This window comes from Neovison vison, chromosome 5 (assembly GCF_020171115.1).
Source record: "Neovison vison isolate M4711 chromosome 5, ASM_NN_V1, whole genome shotgun sequence".
Taxonomy (NCBI): Eukaryota; Metazoa; Chordata; class Mammalia; order Carnivora; family Mustelidae; genus Neogale; species Neogale vison.
The window spans coordinates 1,277,565-1,298,774 of NC_058095.1; the positions used below are offsets into that span (position 1 = coordinate 1,277,565).

The following is a 21,210-nucleotide window of genomic DNA, read 5'->3' on the forward strand; positions in this document are numbered from 1 at the left end:
GAGCCCAAGCCGCCCCGGGTGTCCGGCCGCGGCTTCCCCTCGCGAGCGCGTGGGTCTGGGACGCGGTCCGCAGGGCAGGCGGCGCGGCCTGCGTGAGCGTTAGGCAGGTGGGGCTCCCGGGGAGAGCAGAGGCGCGCTGGGGAGCGGGTCCCACCGCGCGTTCCCGGCCGCTGGCGTCTGCGTTTGGCCGGGGCGGCCTGGGTCTGCTGGGGGCGAAGGCTTCCCGCTCCTCCTCCTGTCTCCCCGCGGCCCGGGGCAAACTGAAGACGCTGACCGCCCCTCGAGCGGGACTCCCTGACGCGCTGCCTTCGAGGAAGGGAGCAGAGCCGGAGCGCAGGGGGGCCCGCTCGGGGGGGCCGCGGCCGCGCTCCGGCCGGTGTGTCCGTGGGCGCCGCCCCGCTCGGCTTCGGGCGGCCGCACCTGCCTCGGGTCCCGCCGGCTGCTCCACTCTCCCACGACGTACTCCGGGCCCCTTTCGTCCGAGCCGTGAAAACCCGCGCAGCCAGGAGGCTGGGCGTCTGCGGTGCCGGGGCTGCCTCTTCTGGATCTCGCGGCCTGCGGCGGCCTCCGAGCCAGAACTTCCCTGCGCTCCCCGCCGCGCCGCTGCAGGTGGCCGGGGAGGAGGGCTCCTGGCGATGCAGAGACTCAGGGCCTGCAGGGTCCGGCCCTCGTTCCCACGTGCACAGAGGGACGGTCACAGAGTCTCCCACAGAGAAACCAAGCTCTTAACCGGCCGCAGTGTGGGAGGCAGATGTCCGGAAAGACGGGCCGGAGCGGGCTGGGGCCCTGCTGCGTGTTCTGAAGACGCGATTCTAGGTGTTGAGTGCAGCGACGGCAGAAGAGTTCGCGTTTGCGTCCGCACCGATGAGCCAGTGAGCAGCGGAAAGACAGAAGATGCTTCGGGCCTTAACAGTTGGGAGGTCGGGCCGTGGGCGGCTCAGTCCTTAAGCGTCTGCCTTCCGCTCAGGTCATGATCCCAGGGTCCTGAGATCGAGTCCCGCAGCGGGCTCCCTGCTCGTCGGAGAGCCTGCTTCTCCCTCTCCCACTCCCCCTGCTTGTGTTCCCTCTCTTGCTGTGTCTCTCTCTGTCAAATAAATAAAATCTTAAAAAAAAAAAAAAAGGGATTTCATAAGGATTATCCAAGACAATCTTAAAAATTGAGAGCAGAATCAGGGTAAAGCCTTCTCAGTAACGTGAAAGTAGAAAATGAGAAAATCAAACTATTTTAGGAAAATCTAGATTAATCTTACTTTGTTTGATAAAAGTGGACAGTTGATCAAAGCCATTGCGGCATTTTATCCTGTTTCAGTGAAATCTCTTTTTAAAATTTATTTTATTTTTTTTTAAGATTTTATTTATTTGACAGACAGATCACAAGTAGGCAGAGAAGCAGCAGAGAGAGAGGGGAAGCAGGCTCCCTGCCGAGCAGAGAGCCCGACGCAGGGCTCAATCCCATGACCCTGAGATCATGACCTGAGCTGACGGCAGCGGCTTAACCTACTGAGCCGCCCAGGCGCCCCTGAAAATCTTTTAAAAAACAATGGCTTAAGACATTTTTCATATGTAAAGGGTATTTGTTTTTTTTAAAGTGTTTGTTTTCAGTGCAGCGCACAGTGCAGTAATGGCTGAAACGAGACGCCGCCGTGCTCACTTGGTGGTGGTGGTGTGTTCCTGACTGACTTTCTTCCCCTCGGGTGGTTGGCGCATCCTCTGCCCTGTTTTCGGCAGGGCATGCCTTTTCACGCTCCCCGATGAAAGCAGGAACTTGTGCAGTTGGCCAGAGTAACTCACCCACCGTCAGAAGGACTTTGATCTGTATAAAAATCAAGTCCTAGAAGGTGGTGCTCTGTGTGCCGTGTTCCAGGCCTGCCAGCCGTTTCAGGGTTGCCATAAAAGTATTTTTTTAAAACCCTGGTATGTTTACCATGATGTTAAACACCTTTATTTCTTTCAGTTTTTCTATTAAAGGTAAATAACAAATTAGAAGATACTCTATGATTCTTTCAGATCATTCTGATCTTTGCATGTAGATTTTAGAACAACACTCATTTTGTTCTCTTTTTTTAAATTTTTATTACTTTTTTAATCCGATGTGTTTTAAATTTTTTACTTATTTTTATTTTTTTATTTTATTTTTTTTTAAAGATTTTATTTGTTTATTTGACAGACAGAGATCACAAGTAGGCAGAGAGGCAGGCAGAGAGAGAGAGAGGGAAGCAGGCTCCCTGTGAGCAGAGAGCCCGATGCGGGGCTCGATCCCAGGACCCTGAGATCATGACCTGAGCCGAAGGCAGCGGCTTAACCCACTGAGCCACTCAGGCGCCCCAAATTTTTTACCTATTTTTATTTTATTTTATTTTTTTTTAAGATTTTATTTATTTATTTGACAGACAGATCACAAGTAGGCAGAGAAGCAGCAGAGAGAGAGGGGAAGCAGGCTCCCTGCCGAGCAGAGAGCCCGACGCAGGGCTCAATCCCAGGACCCTGAGATCATGACCTGAGCCGAAGGCAGCAGCTTAACCCACTGAGCCACTCAGGCGCCCCAAATTTTTTTACTTATTTTTAAAGTTGTCTCTACACCTAATGTGGGACTTGAACTCAAAACCCTGAGATCCAGAGTTGGATGCTTCACCGACTAAGCAAGCCAGGAGCCCCCAAAGAGATTTTTTTTTCTTTTTAAGATTTTATTTATTTATTTGACAGAGATCACAAGTAGGCAGAGAGGCAGGCAGAGAGAGAGGAGGAAGCAGGCTCCCCGTTGAGCAGAGAGCCCAATGTGGGGCTCGATCCCAGGACCCTGGGATCACGACCTGAGCCGAAGACAGAGGCTTTAATCCACTGAGCCACCCAGGCGCCCCCCAAAGAGATCTTTTTTAATGAACCCAGTCATTCATGATTCATAAAGGGTGTTGTTGTTGTTGTTGTTTTGCTGTTGTATTATTGTTTCTGTAAATCCAAAAAGAAATAATGGTTAAACATTTTTCTGAGTGAAATGACCAGAGTTGAGAGTCAGGGACGTCCTGTCAGGAAGTCCTTGCGTGGGTTGAGAATCTCGTGCCTCTGCTGCTCTTGTCGAAGCACCTGGTGTTGCTCGGGGAAGGGAGAGGTTTGGCTCTAAGTTTCGGTGACCCAGATGCTGAAAGACCGCGGGTGTTAGTCTCAGTCAGATCAGGAACTTACTAGTCTGTGCAGTAACCGCCTTGTTTCGTTTGTGACAGATAATTCGTGTCCAGTCCCCAGACGGGGTGAAGCGGATCACAGCCACCAAGAGAGAAACAGCGGCAGCATTTTTGAAAAAGGTAGCGGTGGCGTGGGTTTGCGCCCTCCCATCCTCCCCTGCTGCTCCCTCCCCATCTAGACCCGTCCTGACTCGCCCACTCCCTGGTCACAGTCTCTGACTTGCTCTTCTCCACCGTGACTGGATTGATCCAGGGCACATTGCATCACTGACCATGGCTTACTGCCATGGTGGCCGAAGAGAGTCCAAGGGTGCGTGTTAAAGTATTTCACAAGACTAGTACTTAGGAGAGTGAAAAATTGGAAAGATTAGAAAGTGAAAGACTTGAATTGTCTGTTAAAGGAAAATTGTTAAAAACATGTACAGAATAATTCCCACTTTATTTTATTTTTTAATTTAAAGATTCTACCTATTCATTTGAGAGAGCGACAGAGAAGGTGAGCAGGGGAGAGAGGCGGAGGCAGAGGGAGAAGCAGACTCCCCAGACTCCCCGCTGAGCTGAAGGCAGACACCTGACCATCTGAGCCACCCCTGCGCCCCAGTCCCACTTCATTAGAAGATCAGAGGCACAGGGGGCGCCTGCCGTGCCTCAGTCAGTTACGCTCCTGACTCCTCATCTCAGCTCGGGTCATGATCTCAGGGTCCAGGCATCGATCCCCACTTCAGGCTCCCTGGTTCGCACAGAGTCTGCTTCTCTCCTTTTTCCTCTTTCTCTCTCTCAAATAAATAGAAAGAAAGTGAGGGCCACATACGTAGATCGGTTATGAGTTCATAGAGCGCAAATGTGAAAGCGCAGCCAGGCTTCAGAAGGGTCCCCTGAGAGGAGAGCCCTGCAGTCAGGAGCGGCTTGTGATTGATGCTTCACGGCAGGCGTGAGCAGACTGTGTCCCATGGCGTGACCTCCTGTTCTTTTTCCCCTTGGCGTACGGATTTCCTTTCCCTGACTTGCTTTTTTTTTTAAAGATTTTATTTATTTAGTTAGTCACAGGAGCAGGGGGAGGGGCAGAGGGAGAGAGGCGGGAGAAAGAATCTCCAGAAGACTCTGAGCTAAGCATAGAGCCCATGTGGGGCTCAGTCCCTTGACCCTGACTGAGATCACGACCTGAGCTGAAACCAAGAGTTGGTTGCTTAACTGACTCAGCCACTCAGGTGCCCCTATTTTTGTAAATAAAGTTTTTTTTTTTTTTTAATTTTTAAATTTTATTTATTTTTTTTAAAGTTTTTTTTTTTTTTTTTTTTAAGATTTTATTCATATATTTATTTGTCAGAGACAGAGGGAGAGAGAGCAAGTGAGCACAGGGAGACAGAGAGGCAGGCAGAGGCAGAGGGAGAAGCAGGCTCCCTGCCGAGCAAGGAGCCCGATGTGGGACTCGATCCCAGAACGCTGGGATCATGACCTGAGCCGAAGGCAGCCGCTTAACCAACTGAGCCACCCAGGCGTCCCAATTTTTTTTAAAGGTTTTGACCTGAGCCGAAGGCAGAGCTGAGGCACCTGGGTGCCCCTAACAGGGAAATTTCTTAAACTTAAATTTGTAATAACCGCGTAGGAATATGATTTTGTTTTTAACTTGAGGCGTTCGTGCTTGATACCAAATGTGGAGTTGTCAGGTTAAATTCAGAAGGTTTCCGAGATAACAGCAGGACCTTGTGGTTCTCACTTTTATTTGCAGCAGTAGTATTCCTGAAATGCTTGTATTTCCTCCCGGACAGTTCATGGCTGCCTGGCCCAGGGAGACACAGCGTGACAGCCGGTCACGGGGAGGGCTGGGCTTGGGAGTTTAGTTTGTCTTGTTTTTAAAGATTTAATTTATTGACTTCTCAGAGCGAGAGAGGGCGCCAGCAGGAGCGCAGCAGGCAGAGGGAGAAGCTCCCTGTTGAGCAAGGACCCCTGGATCCTGACCCTGAGCCTAAGGCAGACGCTTCACTGACTGAGCCCCCAGGCGGCCGTGTAGTTTGGTTTTGGCCACTTGGTCTCTGGAGCCGTCCCCACCGCAGTAATGAGTGCTTAGAGGAGGGGAATCCTCACAAACAAACGTGTATTACTCTGAAATTGTTTCCCCTCAAATGAAGATCCTTTCTTCTGATTACTGGGATAATAAGCATTTATTCTGAAAGGCTAAAACAATTCAGAAAAGTATAAAAAGTAAGAATCAGTTGAAATTTTACTGCTCAGAAATAACCATTAACATGGCATGTTTTGGGGTGTCTCAGTGGCTCAGTCGGTGAAGCGTCTGAGCCTTCAGCTCAGATCATGATCCCGAGGTCCTGGGATCAAGTCCACTTCGGGCTCCTTGCTCGGTGGGGAGCCTGCTTCTTCCTCTGCCTGCCACCTCCCCTGCTTCTGCCATGCGCGCTCTCTTTAAAAAAAAAACCCAAACCATAGCGTGTCTTTAGAGCCCACATGTCTGTACACACATACTTACGTGTACAGACTTTTGCTAAAATGGGATTGTGCTGTGCCGTGAACGTACTTTGTCAAATCTAAGACATTATTGAGTTTAAGAAGCCGTGTTTATGTGTGATTTGGAAAGAAAAAAATACTTTCCCACCTGTTTTCTTTGTCATTTAGATTTTATACTTACGTAAAGTTTCTTTAGACTTACTTGGAAATTTATTTTAATCATGTGTTATTCTTGTGCATCCATGAGAAGGAACGTCTAAGTGAAGTCTAAATGAAATCAGTCCTCTGTCGGGAGGCTCGGTGCCGGCCGCCGACACCTGTTCTCCAGGTGCACGTGCTGGGTTTCTCTCTGGGTTACTAGCAGGGCATGACAGCCCTAAATCCTCCATTTTTTTCTTGATTGAGCATTAAGTGGCTTGTTTGACCGAAATGTTGCGGGATGACAGTTGTCCAGCTGTGCCGTGTGGATGGCAGGTTCCCAGGAGCCCAGGCAGTCACCTGTGCACCCTGCGGCCGCACAGGCAGGCACTGGGGCACGTATTGTTCCCAAGGTGCATCTTTTCCAGGGGTGTTAGGACAATTTGTAGTCCCCGTGTTTTTTTACTTGACAATAAATTAAGGAATGGTTTTATGTCTATAAATGGAGATTTGTATCATTTTAAAAATAACACGTAACAGGGAAGCCTGGGTATCTTACTTGGTTAAGCATCCTGCTCTTGCTTTCGGCTCAGGTCATGATCTCAGGGTTGTGACCTTGAGCCCCGAGTTGGCGGCCAAGCTGGGTGTGGAGTCGGCTTGAGATCCTGTGCCTTTCCCTTTGCCACCCGCACCCCATCCCGCTCTTGCTCGCTTTTTCCCAGAAGAAATAAATAACACATAACGGGGTGCCAGGCTGGCTTAGTTGGTGGAGGGTGTGACTCTTGGTCTTGGGCTGGTGGGTTTGAGCCCCACATCGGGTGTAGAGATTATTTAAAATTTTAAAAAAAAGTATAACATAAAATTTGTCATCGAAACCATTTTTTTTTCAAAGATATTATTTATTTGAGAGAGAGCATGAGAGGGGAGAAGGTTGGAGGGAGAAACAGGCTCTCTGTGGAGCTGCGAGCCTGATGTGGGACTTGATCCCAGGTCTCTGGGATCGTGACCTGAGCCAAAGGCAGTTGCTTAACCCACTGAGCCACCCAGGCGCCCCGAAACCAATTTTTAAAGTAATGTCTTTACCCACCCTGAGGCTTGAACTTGTGACCCTGAGATTAAGAGTTGCTTCTCCACCTGAGCCAGCCGGTGCCCGAGGCCTAAACCGTCTCTTCGCCCGCGGTTCCCTCCTGTGAAGTAATTCACGTGGTCGTTAGGACCATCCATTGCCAGAACTTTTGCATCTTGCAGATCTGAAACTGTGTGTGTTCAACAGCGGCCCTCCCTTATCCCCCGCCCCAGTCCGTGGTTTCTGCCGTCCCGTTTTGTGTCTTCCGGACCCCTTCCAGCGTTTCCCACCCGGATCGCGTTCATCGTCGGAAGTTCGTAACTGGCTGTGGGTGCGCACGGGGGCTCGTGGTGCCCCCCCCCCACCCCCGTTCCCTCTGACGAGGCTGCAGACCGCTGCGGACGCGGCTGGCTCAGCTCGCCGTTCTGCACACTGAGCGCCTCGATGGCGGCGTTCAGCCCCCGGGCGCTGCCGTTCGCGGGTGGGAGGCGGTGGATGCCGCCGAGACTGCCTCCCAGGGTCCGAGAGTCGCGGGTTGTCTTGAGGCCGCCCAGCGCCGCTCCTGCCGTGGCTCCTCAGACCGCGAGCCTCCCCGGGCGGCTCCTCCAGGCTGTCTGGCTCAGCAGCAGCACCCCTGCCTCCGGTCACTGTGGGGCTGCTGCTGTCCCTCCCCTGCGTGGGCTGGAGGACGGCTCTAGCCCGTCCTAATTGACCTCCGCCGTCTGTGACCTCCTTTGTCCTTGTTGTTGTTGTTTTTAACCATGAAGTAAACCACATACTAAGAAACGGTTGGCAAATACGGACGAATGACTGATGGTGAAGGGGGGGTGCGGCCGGTGCTGCAGGGTCACGGTCTGCCCCGCTCCCTGACGCCTCCGGCGCCCATGGGGACGGCTTCCCCTTTCCTGCGTTGTGCCCCCTCGGCGTGCGCTCCTCGACCCTGCACTGCGGTTCTGCTGGGTTTTGACGTGAGTGGGTCCTGCTGTGGTTCCTTCTCGTCTCCTCCGGTTCTGAGCGTGGGGGTTTGACTCCGTACTGCGCGTCTGCTTTTACGACAGCGGTTTTACACAGAGTTCACCTCGGGTGTGCATAGAACATTTTTAAGATTTTAAAGATCTATTTATTTTTTTTTTGAGAGAGAGTGAGAGACCGAGAGAGTGTGCTGCGATGAGGGTGGGGGTGGGGGCGCAGATGGAGGGGGAGAGAGTCTTCAACAGACTCTGCGGGTCTTCGTCTCCGGACCCCGAGACCATGACCTGAGCTGACACTGAGTCGGGCGCTCAACGGACTGTGCCGCCCAAGCGCGCGGTTGTTAAGATTTTAACGATGCTTTTATGAGACTCTGATAAACATTTTTTTTTAAGTTTTTTTTTTTTTTTAATTTATTTGACAGAGACAGAGATCACAAGTAGGCAGAGGCAGGCAGAGAGAGAGGAGGAAGCAGGATCCCTGCTGAGCAGAGAGCCCGATGCGGGACTCGATCCCAGGACCCTGAGATCATGACCTGAGCCGAAGGCAGCGGCCTAACCCACTGAGCCACCCAGGCGCCCCTGATAAACACTTTTTTAAGTGGTTGGTCCCTGTGTTAGATTTCTGTATCTTTGGGTAAAGGACTCAAAATTCAGGAGTGCCTGGGGGGCTCAGTCGTTAAGCATGTCTTCCTTCCACTCAGGTCATGATCTGGGGTCCTGGGATGGAGCCCCGCGTCGGGGTCCCTGCTCAGCGGGAAGCCTGCTTCTCCTTCTCTCACTGTGTCTCTCAGTCAGATGAACAAATTATTTAAAAAGAAAAGAAACCAAACTCGGAAGTTGGTAGAAGCAGTTCTGTTCGCGGGAGTAGCTTAACAAGCGATACATCGGTTTCTGCGTCTCAGAGGTGGGACTCCCCGTGGACGCACTGCGCCACTGTCGTAGTTGAAGAGGCAGTTGGAGGCGCCTGGGCGGTACAGTCGGTCAAGTGGCTGACTGCTTTCGGCTCAGGTCACGCTCTCCTGGTCGGGAGACTGAGCCCGGCATTGGGCTCTGCGTCCGGCGTGCAGTCTGCTGGAGGTTGTCTCTCCCTCTGCCCCTCCCCCGTGCCCTCCCGTGCGCTCTAAGATAAACAAATCTTAAAAATAAAAAAAGACAGCTTTATCTCCGTCCTTATGGGGAGTGTAAACGCTGGTCATGCGGTCCCAGGGGACTTACCTTTATCCAGAGGGCTGCCCCACAACAGCCCCTGCCCCATTTTGGATACTCCTTTTCATCCTGGGAGTAGTATGGTAGCTTTCGGGAAGCTCAAACTTGTGGCGAAAGCTTTCTTGTTTTGGAAATCGCTTGGAGGGTGTTGGGTACAGAGAAGCATGATGGGTTTGCGGAATAGCTGCCACAGTTCATTTCAGTTTATATCGAAGCTGTTGCAGAGAAGAGTCAATGTCATTATTTTCAGTCTTTTGTCTTAACTTTTATTGCAGTTGGGAATATAAATTTCATGGTCTTAATTTGCTGATGCTTTCTTTTCTTTTTTTAATTTTTAATTTAATTTATTTTTTAAAATTTTTAAAAAAATTTATTTTATTTGACAGATCACAAGTAGGCAGAGGCAGGCGGAGAGAGAGGGGGAAGCAGGTTCCCTGCTGAGCAGAGAGCCTGATGCGGGACTCGATCCCAGGACCCTGAGATCATGACCTGAGCTGAAGGCAGTGGCTTAACCCACTGAGCCACCCAGGCGCCCCTCTTTTCTTTTTTTTAAAAAATACCTTAGGGATGTGGGACTCCATCCCAGGACCCTGAGATCATGACCTGACCCCGAAGGCAGAGGCTTAACCCACCGATCCACCCAGGTGCCTCCCCCTTTTTTGATTAAAAAAAAATAATTTGACACAGAGATACAGCAGGAGGGAACACAGGCAGGGCAATGGGGAGGGAGAAGCAGGCTTCCTGCGGAGGAGGGAGACAGATGCGGTCGGGGCTCCATCCCAGGACTCCGCAATCATGACCTGAGCCGAAGGCAGATGCCTAATGACTGAGCTCCCCCGGGTGCCCCTTAAGGACCATTTCTTATTATCACTTTGAGAATTTCAGAATGAGAAGATGGAGTTACTTGTAATTCATGTATTTAAAATCTGTAGGAAATGAGGTTAGTATGTAAAGCTAATCATTAAATCAAGTGTTTTTTCTCATAGTGAGTAAGTAGTAGGTCTTACCAATAATTCCATGTCAAAGGAGAAATTGGCTGGAAAGGAGCAGGTTGGACTAGGCAGAAATGGTCTTTCTCTGACTCAGGGAAATGCGCAGAACTCCTCTCTGGTCTCGTCCCTGACCTGCACTGTCTCTGTCAAAATTCTCGTGGCCGCCCCCCTTAATTTGTTTCTCTATTAATTATTCAAACGTAGTTGGCTGCGGTTCTCTTTTGAAAGCCGATCACAGGACGTTTCAGATTGTGTAGTCGAAGCTCTCGTCCTAGTCTCTGTCTTACGTGTCCTTCCGGTTTTTTCTCTGGTCTGACCCGATCTGCTGTCCCGCTCTTCAGCCTGGAGTCCCGGCGAGGGGCTTGCTGCTGACACCCCCTCACGTTTTGTTGGCCCGACAGCATTTTCAGTTCGCTTTCGTATGCAGAGGGTGTTTTTGCCAGATACAGAAATCTGAGTTGACAGATTTTTATTCCCTCTCAGCACTTTGAAGGTGTCATTCTATTGTCCTCTGGTCTCCATTGATCTCCGGCTGTCAGCGGTGTGACCCTGATGCAGGCACCAAGCGGCCGTTTATTATGTGCCCGCTTGGGGGTTGCTGAACTTTCTGATTTGTTACTCTGTACTTGTCATCACCTTTGAGGTTTTCAGCCATTTGTTCTTCAAATACTTTTCAGGCCTTTCCTTATTTTATCGTCCTTAGGATCGTTTGATGTCCTGGGAGTTCATAAGGTTCTCGTCATTTTTCTTTAAAATCTCCGTCTTCAGACTGTGCAGATTCCTGAAGTTTGTCTGCAGGCTGATTGCCTCCTACTGCCGCGTCTCCCTTCCGCTGACCGGCCCGGCCAGCATTTCCCGTTCCAGTTACTGTTTTCTGTTGTGGAACTTCCATTTCATTCCACTTGATTATTTGATTCTCTGCTGAGACTCCTGGTCTTTTCCTGTGTTTGCCTCTACTCTGTTGACCCCTGTGCGTTGAGGTACAACTTGGACTGCTCTCCTGGCCCCAGACTCCAGTGCTGACGGGCTGCTGATGCCTGGCTGGGTACCCCCTCAGTCTCGGCGTTAAAGGGAAGACCTGTCTTTTTTTTTTTTTTTTTAAAGGTTTTATTCATTTATTTGACAGAGAGAGACACAGCAAGAGAGGAAACACAAGCAGGGGGAGTGGGAGAGGGAGAAGCAGGCTTCCCGCAGAGCAGGGAGCCAGATGTGGGGCTCGATCCCAGGACCCTGGGATCATGACCTGAGCCGAAGGCAAAGACTTAACCACTGAGCCAACCAGGCGCCCTGAAGACCTGTCTTTTCCTTCAGTCTTCCTTCTCCTGCACCCTCTTCCGTGCCTCCTTTTTTTTTTTTTTTTTTTTTAAAGATTTTATTTATTTATTTGACAGAGAGAGATCACAAGTAGGCAGAGAGGCAGGCAGAGAGAGAGAGAGAGGAGGAACCAGGCTCCCTGCTGAGCAGAGAGCCTGATGCGGGACTCGATCCCAGGACCCTGAGATCATGACCTGAGCCGAAGGCAGCGGCTTAACCCACTGAGCCACCCAGGCGCCCCTCTTCCGTGCCTCCTTGCCGGTGTAGTCTTCCTCCTGTCCCCCCAGTTCTCAAGCCAGAAGTCTGAACACCGTGCTGATGCCCTCCCTTTCCCTCACTCCGATCTGCCCCGTTCCCACATGAGCACGGGCTGTAGATTGTGATGGTTGGAAGGTGTGCTTCTCCCTCGATCTCCCTTGTCCTGGCCTTGACCGAGCCCGGCTCCTCTGGGCCCGGCAGCCGGCTCTCCTGTTGCCTCTTCCCACCTCCAGCAGAGTATCCATGAGAAGTAAGCCTCACGGCTTGGCCACCCCCTGCTCTCAGCTCCTGTGGCTTCCCCGGCCCCTGGGCTGGAATACAGACCCCTCCGAGCCCACGCGTCCCGTCTGCCTTGCCCTGCTTGTCTCTTACCGTGTCCTTTGTGCCTGCTGGGCTCTGGCCCGACCGGCCTCTCTCTTCCAGCCCCTCCCCACCACTCAGCCCTCATGCTTCTCCTCTTGCCCGCGCTGCTCTTTCTCGGCTCTGAGTACGGCTGGAGTCCCTTCCCCGGGGTTCTGCTCAGACGTGTTCCTCAGAGGCCTTCTCTGCTTCTCTGTCCTGCTGCCTGGGGTGGCCTCTCCTCTGCTGCCCTCTCTTCCTTTGTCACCTGCTGCTGGTCCGCACCTGGGGTTCTTGTCTCTTAGCTTTCTCCCCGCTTTGATGCTGAGGTCCTCGATGGCAGGAACCTGGTCTGTATTCATTCATTGTTGTGTTCTGAGCATCCAGAAAGGAGCAGGCTCTTGGGACTGCTTACTGTTCGGGAAGTGAGGGCGCGAGCATTCGCAGCCCCTGGCGCAGGGCCTGGTGTGGGAGCCCGTGGTTAGCACTGGCCGGGAGGCACCATTCTTTGCCTGTTTTTCTTCTCTTTGGTTTCAAAATTGGAATTTTTTTTCTTTTTTTCCTTTTTTTTTTTTAGATTTATTTATTTGAAAGAGAGAACATGAGCAGGAGAATGGTTAGAGGGAGAAGCAGGCTCCCCGTTGAGCAGGGAGCCCAGCACAGGACTCGATCCCAGGACCCAGAGATCATGACCTGAGCCGAAGGCAGACGCTTCACTGACTGAGCCCCCCAGGCGCCCCTGGAACTGGGTTTTTACAATTGATTTCAGAAGTAGAAGTTAAACTTGCCAGATGCAGCCATGACTTCTGCTTGCCTCAGACTCTTCCATGTGTCCTGTAGCCTTCTCATTTTCACAGAGCTTTGCTTCCGTTTGGCCACTTTTCTCATTTTACTTGACATCTGTGTGGGCAGTACGGATTCCTCACAAGCGACCAAAATCACAAGAGGAATTTGGTTCCCGAGGAGCTGTTCTAAATTTAGTGAGCGTTGTTCTAGTATCGTCTGGTGCATGTGTGGCCAGAGTAGTGATACTCAAATATTTGTCTCAACATGTGTTTTTTGGGGCTTTGTTTTAGGTCGCAAAGGAGTTTGGTTTCCAAAATAATGGCTTCTCAGTTTACATCAATAGAAACAAGACTGGAGAGATCACAGCGTCGTCGACCAAATCCCTCAGTCTGCTCAAAATCCAGTAAGTGCTGGGAAGGGACGACGGAGCGGGGGGACGACCGCAGGGCCCCGCGCGGCCGCTCGGCGCTGCGGGTTCCCCTCGATGCCGCCATGTTTCTTGGGGGGTCGTCCGCTGGCGCGCCGAAGGTGCCGCTCCTTCTGTGCCGAGCTCATGGACTCGCAGCCGGGGCCGCGTGTCCCTGAGAGGAGAGGGTGCCGGGTGCCGGGCGCGGGCGGCCGCTGCTGCACACTCAGCTCCTCCTCTGCGGGGGGGACCTTGAACGGAGCTGCGTGTGGGTCTGCCCCGGGGCTGCTGGCTGGCCGGGAGGGGCTGGTGCCCACGCGACGTTTCTTGGTGGCGGGGTCCCCTGAGCTCCTCCGCGGCAGTTGGTCATGTCAGTGGCGTTTCCAGGAGGTCCAGCCGTCTGCCCACAGCCGCTGCCCGCTCTCCTTGTCTCGCTGGTGTGCGGCCACGTCACTCAGGCGCACGTTCCTGCCGCGAGCGTGGGGCCGAGCGGTTGTGGCCCAGACGGCATGGCCTGCAGAGCCGGGGATGTTTATGCTGGGCTCTTTACAGAAGAAGCTTCCTGACTCCTGTCTGACCTGTCTGGGCACAGCTGCTGGTGCATCCATGATTCTGGGCCCCAGTAGCGAGCCGGGAGCGCTCCTGTCGGGGCGGACGCAGCGTGGCTGCTGTGGCCGCTGCGGGCTGACTGGGCTGGGCTTTGCTGGCGGCTGGCCCTGTGCCTGTTGACCTGTCTTGACCATTGGTGTGATCGTTTTTAGGTTAACAAATTAGTACATCTAGGAAAAAATATGCAGTCTTAGTGTTTATTCATTTGCTTCTCAGCAAATACTTGTTGGGCACCTTGCCTGTGTCTAATTAGCCAAAGCTTTTCGTCATGTTAATGTCGTCTGCTTTCCATGTGGCTGAGGTATAGCCTTCCTTTCCTTGTAAAGAGCTTTTGTATCCTTTTTTTTTTTAAGATTTTATTTATTTATTTGACAGAGATCACAAGTAGGGAGAGAGGCAGGTGGAGGAAGAGGGAAGTTCTCTTGTTGTTTCAGGGATTATATTTTTCCATTTTAAAATATCTGACTTGATTTCTTTTCAAACCAGCTGTTAGCTCTGTTAGCTCTGGGGGCTGCGTTGCTGTCACACTGGCCCTCCAGGCTTCCACTGAGACCACTGGGCTCCTTGGGGTTCTGCCTTGGCCCGTCACACCTCAGGGTGTCTGAGGTGGTCAGTCTCCCCAAGGTGGCATCACAGCTATCTGTGGCTTGTCTGGCCTGACCGTCTGAGGGGGATTTGGGAAGACTGACCCAGATCTGTGGCCCCTGCCACACTGCTCCCCAGAAGCCTCTGTCCTTTTGGGCGGCCTCTCGTTGCTTGTGCTTTTTCCAGCCCGTTTTCATTGAACATTCTGTAGACGTTTATGTTCCGTGTCTTGCAGTTCCAAATCCGGAATCCGGGGCTGTCCAGTTCTGTTCCTGTTGCGTGTGCCCACTCTTGAGCGTGGTCTCTCGTGCATTTGAGAGCTCATAATTGACCAGACCTGGTGGTGGGGAGGCCCGGGCAGGCCAGAGGGTTTTCTGCCGGGGAAGCTTGCGCTTGCTTCTGTTGGCCTGAGGGGCTCTGTGGACCTGGCACTCCCTCCAGTTAATTTTTGGCTTTGGGCTTCTGGAACCAAGTAGCATCCCTGATTCTAGCCTGGAGGCGGGCGGAGCTGCCCTGTGGTCGCAGACTCTCCGAGGTGGCTGTTCTCTCTACTGCAGAGGAGGGGCGGGAAGACAGGACTGCTCCGCGGTTCCTCTTTTCGGCTGGTGGTTCTTCCCAGCGCCTGAGACTGGCCTCACGTGGTGTTTCAGGCTCAGCGGCTGCTTCAGCTCTGGCAGGCTCACGGCCTTGACGCCTGTTGCCTGGAGGAGGACCGTGGAAGCTAAGCTCAGGGCTCCTGTAGGGCATTGTTCTCGGGCCTTTCCTGTGGGCGCTCCTCTGGGTTGTGGGGCCCGTGGGGCGCTCTGTCCTTCGTTAGGGCTCCGCGGTGCGTGGTAGAGCACATCTGCTCGACCTGGTGCAGCCCCGAGCTGAGTATTGTGTCGCAGGAGGGTGTTCAGGAATGTCTGGTCCCTTGTGAGAAACAGGAGTTAAAGTCTGGCAGTTTTATCACCCTAAGTTATGGAAGGAAGATGAGAGAACAGGCCTGGTGAAGAGCCACAGCCACGCCTCTCCGTGTCCCGTGTCTGTGGTGTTCGCTCTCCAGGCCTGCCGCCTGCCACCTGCGGTCGGTCGGGCCAGGGCCGCAGCAGGCCCCGCGTGCGGGTCTCGCTGGCGGCTCTGAGTGCTACCCGCGTGGCAGAGCCGCAGCTTCTCCGGGCCTGAGGTTGAAGCTGGTGTTGTAGACCCTCTCCCCGGGCGCGGAGCCCACGTCGCTTCTGCCCAGCACATGGAGGTGGGAGCATCTCACGTGGCTCTCGTTGGTCTGGCTGCGCGAAGCGGGCCCCACAGTGAGTCAGCCGCGTGAGTGAGCAGGAGAGCGCGGACTGCGTGGAAATGGTAGAGCATCCAGCGCTGCCGTTCGAGCTGTGAATCGGGCAGCCTGTTTCGAAAGCAGCCCACTGGCAACATCACAAACCAAACCTTTGTTCTAGCAGGGCCACTCCTGGAAGTGCGCCCCGTAGAAGGAAAACCGCACAGCCGCCTGTCCTTGCGCCTTTCCTTGAACGCCGTTCTTGGTGGCCGAGGCCCGTGGGTAGCACGCGTGGCCGTCAGCGAGCGGACGCGGGTGTGAGTGGCGAGTCGGGCTTGTCAGGAGCGTGGTGCCACCATCAAAAGCAGTGATGAGATCCAGACCCCGTGTTGGGGGGGATCCGGAGCAAGGTGTTGTTGAATGAGAAAAGCAGGTGCAGACCGTGTGTCTGTGACAGTCTCGTATTTGTCAAGCAGTGTCCCGCGATGTCTGCGCACTCGTGTGGGGGGTGCGTGCGAGCGCGGGGAGAGGGGCTGTGTACCAGGTAGGTGGTGCGTCGGGGCCTAGAATGGTGACGGTAACCGGGGAGCAAGAAGCGGGAGCCAGTCCCGGAGTGAGGAGCAGGACGAAGGCCGCCCCCAGGCTGAGTGTGTTTGTTGCGGCTCCACTTTATCTGTGAGGAGTGCAGTGGGCACACGGATGTTCTACAGTCGCAGAAGAAAGTGTGTCACAGTTGCAGAGAACCTGCTCTGACCTTTAGAACATGAGGGAGCGTAGGAGAGATGCAAAGGGAGAATTCTGGCCTCTTACAATTCGAGGTCTCACCTCAGACGTTGGCGTTTGCCTCTGGGATGCAGAGGCCCTCCCGTGAGGGTGAGCAGCTCTTCTGTGCAGTCCCGGCTGTGGGAGGATAGAAGGCCCTGCCCTGTGTTTGTCGTCCGGCAGGCACGGAGATCTGCTGTTCCTGTTCCCCTCCGGCCTCGCTGGGCCCTCCTCGGAGATGGAGACATCGGCCCCGCTGGGGCTGAAGGCCTGTGGTGCTCCCAGCGTGGTGGAGGACGAGATCGACCAGTACCTCAGCAAGCAGGACGGGAAGATTTACAGAAGCCGCGACCCGCAGCTGTAAGTGTCTGTGGGGCTCCCGTCCCCGCTGTGCTGCCTTTAGCGGCTCAGGAGGGGAGATGTTTGTAGCCAGATCTGCTGAAGGAACACGCGTTCTCGGTTGGATCACCTCCGTTCAGATAAAATTTCACTGCATGTTATTTTTCAAGCTTTTTCTTGTTGCATGAAGCTCCATGTTTGTGCCATGTGTCCTTTCAGAAGTTTTCAGGTGTTTGGAACTAAGATTTGAAAGAAGGGAACTGAAACCAGGCCTTGACCTCGCTGCACTCCTGACGTTCCTGCCCGCCGTGCAGCGTGCTGGGCTTCAGCGCATGTTCGGGGCTGGGATTAGGAAGCAGGGAAGGGGGGACGCTGGGCACCAACCAGCGCAGGGTGTAGCTCGGGCTGTCGTGCGGGACACAGTCGGGAAACGTCAGCATCATGCACACGGCGCCTCCTTCCCATTCCTTCCAGTGGAAGCTTCGTGAGCAACATGCTGGTCCTCCTCGAATGTTTCCCTCCACCTAGACTTTGTGGAACGGTTATGCTCAGCTCCGTTTATGTATTGGTGGTCTTTCGTAGTTCTCTTTATTTTTTAAAAAAGTTTTAGGGACACCTGGGGGGCTCAGTGGGTTAAACCTCTGCCTTTGGGTCAGGTCATGATCCCAGAGTCCTGGGATCGAGCCCCACGTCGGGCTTCCTGCTCTCCAGGAAGCCTGCTTCTCCCTCTCTCTGCCACTCCCGTACTTGTACTCTCTCTCTCTAAAAAATAAGAAAAATCTTTTAAAAAATTTTAAATTTTTTGAAGACTTCTTTGTCTTAGAGGGTACACACGGTACATGTTGCGGGGCGGGGCAGAGGGGGAGAGAATCTGGAGCAGACCCCCCACTGACCATGGAGTGGGGTGCAGGGCTTGATCCCGTGACCTGAGGTCATGTGCTGAGCCGAAATCGAGAGTCAGATGCTTTACCGACTGAGGCACCCGGCGCGCCTGTGATTCTTCTTAAAGAAACTGGGTGGAAACACCGGAGTTTACGCTCAGTGACGTGAAATGCCTGAGCGCAGGCGGCTTGTGTCTGCGGTAGGGCCTCGTAACCACGTCGCTCTGTAAACCCAGCGGGGCGCTGATGTTGCGGGATCGGGGTTCCGCCTGCTGCGCTAGCCGCTTGTATGTCTTCGTTTCAGGAGCCCCAGACGGCGCTGGCACGGAGCCCCTCCGCGGCCCCTCTGCGGCCGGCCGCCAGCCGCCAGCCCGCATTTGCGTTTCCTCCCCGGGAACCCGAGCTGGCTCCCCACCGACCCCCGCGATCGGTGTCTTTGAGGCTTTGTTAGGAATCTTTCAGGGTGTGCGCGCGTGCGATCCGGCTGCCGCCAGTGAGAGCCTGCCCGTTCGGAGACTCCGAGTGTCGGACGCGCACGGGCCCGAGCGTTGCGACCCCGTTTAGAGAAGGGTCCTGTCCAGCCCGGAGGGACGGCCGCTCAGCTTTCCCGCCAGGGTCACCGCCCTCATCGGGGCACGTCGTGCTGCCCCCTCGTACGTGGGGCACTCCTGCGGCTTCTCTTCTGAAGTCACCAGTCTTGGTGGCCCGGAGAGCCTGCCACTTCCTGCTTTTACCCAAACGTGCGCAATGTGGGGGCTTTCCCAGCTGGACTTACTTCTGTCCTGCCGACGGGTTCTTTGCCATATCCACATCCCAGCCTCCTTAGTGTTGACTTAACATGGATTTAAACCCGTTTTTAAGTCCGTTCACTTTTCCTTTTATTTAGTGTTGCCTGAAGCAGTTAGTATCATGGAATCACAGGTGTGACATGCTGGGCAGTTTTTCTGACGCAAGTCAAAATCGTTCATAAACTGTGTGTGTATATATATATATATTAAGATTTAATTTATTTGACAGAGATCACAAGTAGGCAGAGAGACAGGCAGAGGGGGAGGAGGAAGCAGGCTCCCTGCTGGGCAGAGCCCGATGCGGGGCTCGATCCCAGGACCCTGAGATCATGACCTGAGCCGAAGGCAGAGCCTTAACCTACTGAGCCACCCAGGCGCCCCAGATACTCAACGATATTAAAATAAAAAATGCTCACATACCATCAAAAACAATTCCATATGGGGCATCTGGTGGGCTGTCACAGAGCATGGACTCCTGATTTGGGCTTGTGAGTTCAAGCCCCACGTTGGGCGTGAGTTGACTTAAAAATGGGTGCAGTGGCCCCACACAGGCAGGGCAGTCCTCGATTGCGGCGGACGTGCTCCGTGCCGGGGCGGGGCGGTGGCGGGAGAGCGGGCACACTAATGGCTGTTTCTCTTGCCCTGTGCTGTCAGGTGCCGACACGGCCCCCTGGGGAAATGCGTGCACTGTGTTCCGCTAGAGGTGAGAGTCCGCGCGGCGGAAGTTCGGGGCTGCGGGAGGGGCTGCCCCCCAGGGCGCGACTGCACGTGCCCTGCACCTGTGCCAGGGCGTCGGGTCGGGCGTGGGGAAAAAAAAGCTCCTCGTTCGTCGCCCTGGGCCCCGCGTGCCCACGGGTGCACGCTGCTGGAGGAGGACGGGTCTTCGCTTATGGGAGTGACCTTCCGGGTAGGTGACGGTCAGCTGCAGCATTGGTTTCGCCGTGACCAGGGCAGCGCTGGCAGTGGGCTCCCTGGCCGGTCCCTGTAAACCTGACACAGCCGGCGCTGCCGGTTTCTGTGCTCGTCATTGTTCCGATTTACTTTTCCCCGAGTCACGTCCTCCTCCTGACGGGTCGTGGTGAGGCGGAGAGTCACCGTAATGGCGCTGACTGGTCACGGGTCGGTGCGGGGCCGCAGCAGCGCGGCCGACCTGAGTTTCTTCACGAGCCTCCTCTTCGTCTTACGGGCTGCTTTTCTTCGCCCCCGAAACGTTCCTAGTTCTTATTTGACCTAGAGCATGTTGTGTCTAGTTGAGATCCATTTTAATCTTGGAAGGCTAACTGGTGCCCAAAGAAGCCTTCGGTTCTGACCTAGAGTGAGGAGGGGGAACCGAGCGCCCGCCCTCCCTCCTCGCCCTGCACGGGTCCTGGCTTGGTCTCTCCCTGCGCGCGGCCGAAGCGTGGCTGCCCGCCTCTCCGGGCCTCGAGCCGCCAGCCGGAGCTGACCGGACTGTGTGTGTTTTGGCAGCCGTTTGACGAGGACTACCTGAACCATCTCGAACCTCCTGTGAAGCACATGTCCTTCCACGCCTACATCCGCAAGCTGACCGGGGGGGCCGACAAGTAAGCCAGCGGGAGCGCGGTCGGGCTGTGCTGCTGTGGCTGTGGCGGGCCCAAGTCCTCGTGTGTCTGCAGGTGTTGCTTAAAGCCTCTGAGCCCGGGAGTGAGAAGAGCTACGGGCGGGGTCCGGGCTCAGAGCATTTGGGTTCGTGACTTGTGCTCCGATTCTAGAGAAGAGGGGTGGAGACTGACGCCCTTTTGTCATGCACACGCCCAGGGCACTGGGCCGGTGCCAGGCTGGCCCTGGCCGCTGGGGAGGCCCCCGGGGAGTATTCCCGGCCTTCCCGCAGCGATGTGGTGCTCTGGCAGCTTAGCTGTGTGTGCCGGCGGGGGAGGTCAGGGGTGACGGGGGTCAGAGCTCGTGCCCTGCTTTTCGGCACAACTGAACCACCGCTGTTAGCTTCGCCCACTTGTCCCACAGTCCTGTCGTGTGTGTGTGTGTGTCCCCCGCCCCCCCCCCGCCAGCTGTTTGCCCTGGAGCCTGCCTCTTTATCGGGTGGTTTCACAACCACCCATGCCTGGGGCTCGGGCACCTCAGCGGGTCGGTCTGCGGGCTCGGCCCGGCGGCCAGTGCAGGGGGCGTCTCTCAGCTCCCCACGTGCGAGCTGTGATAGCGGCCGGAGAGGGGGTGACTGAGAGCGTTTCATTTCTCTTAACCCACGTCGGGTACTTCGCGTGTGAGCCTTTCTGTTGACTGTACGACTGCATGTTCACCTGCCCAGAAGGCAGGGGACTTCATGCCCGGATTTTATGATTCCCGTCAGTGCAGCGGGAGAGACGGCTGAACCCGAGTCAGCACCATTTGTGCAGAATGTCACATTGGCCTGATGATAGTTTTTCTCTGACAACCTGCTGACATCCCGAAATGGCTTTTTAAAAATTAGACCACGAGAAAGAAATCCTACCAGAGACCCATTCTTGCCTGTCAGTGGGGTAAGCCATGGAGCTTTCTGGACTAGGGAACGAGTAGAGATTCGTTGTGCTGAAACCCGTCAGCCTTCCAGCAGTCTGGGTCTAGTCTGCAGTATCCCATGGGGCCACATTGGCAGCTCTTGGTCCCGTGTGGGCTGGTGGCCGTCACTGCTTGCCAGGGGCCCTCAGGCCGGCGTGCTAGTGGCCTGTGAAGACAGAATCGAGTTCCTGGACTATCGTTTGAGTGGGAAACTGGCAGAGGCTGAAGGCGCCTGTGCGCACCCAGCCCACACGTTGGTGGGGCCCCGGCTTCCTTGCTGGACCGACTGAATTTCAGCCAGAAGCCAGGGAGGATGCCTTTGTGCAGTGACCTCCTCAGGCTTTCTACCTTGATTCAGAGTTTCTTAC

The 21,210-nt window shown here is 54.4% G+C and overlaps 1 protein-coding gene across 2 annotated transcripts in view; it reads left to right on the plus strand.

The window, feature by feature from the left end:
* NPLOC4 (NPL4 homolog, ubiquitin recognition factor) overlaps positions 1-21,210 on the plus strand; it is a 54,858-nt gene that overhangs the window by 550 nt on the left and 33,098 nt on the right. Inside the window, exons 1-6 of one of the 2 annotated variants that reach the window (XM_044247229.1) lie at positions 621-872; positions 3,219-3,299; positions 13,000-13,112; positions 16,507-16,683; positions 18,986-19,034; positions 19,799-19,893. In XM_044247229.1, the coding sequence (XP_044103164.1) occupies positions 636-872; positions 3,219-3,299; positions 13,000-13,112; positions 16,507-16,683; positions 18,986-19,034; positions 19,799-19,893 (752 nt within the window). In that variant the 5' untranslated portion in view covers positions 621-635. Of the gene's footprint in view, positions 1-620; positions 873-3,218; positions 3,300-12,999; positions 13,113-16,506; positions 16,684-18,985; positions 19,035-19,798; positions 19,894-21,210 lie in introns of those variants that run through there. The other variant, XM_044247230.1, reaches the window with a different exon arrangement.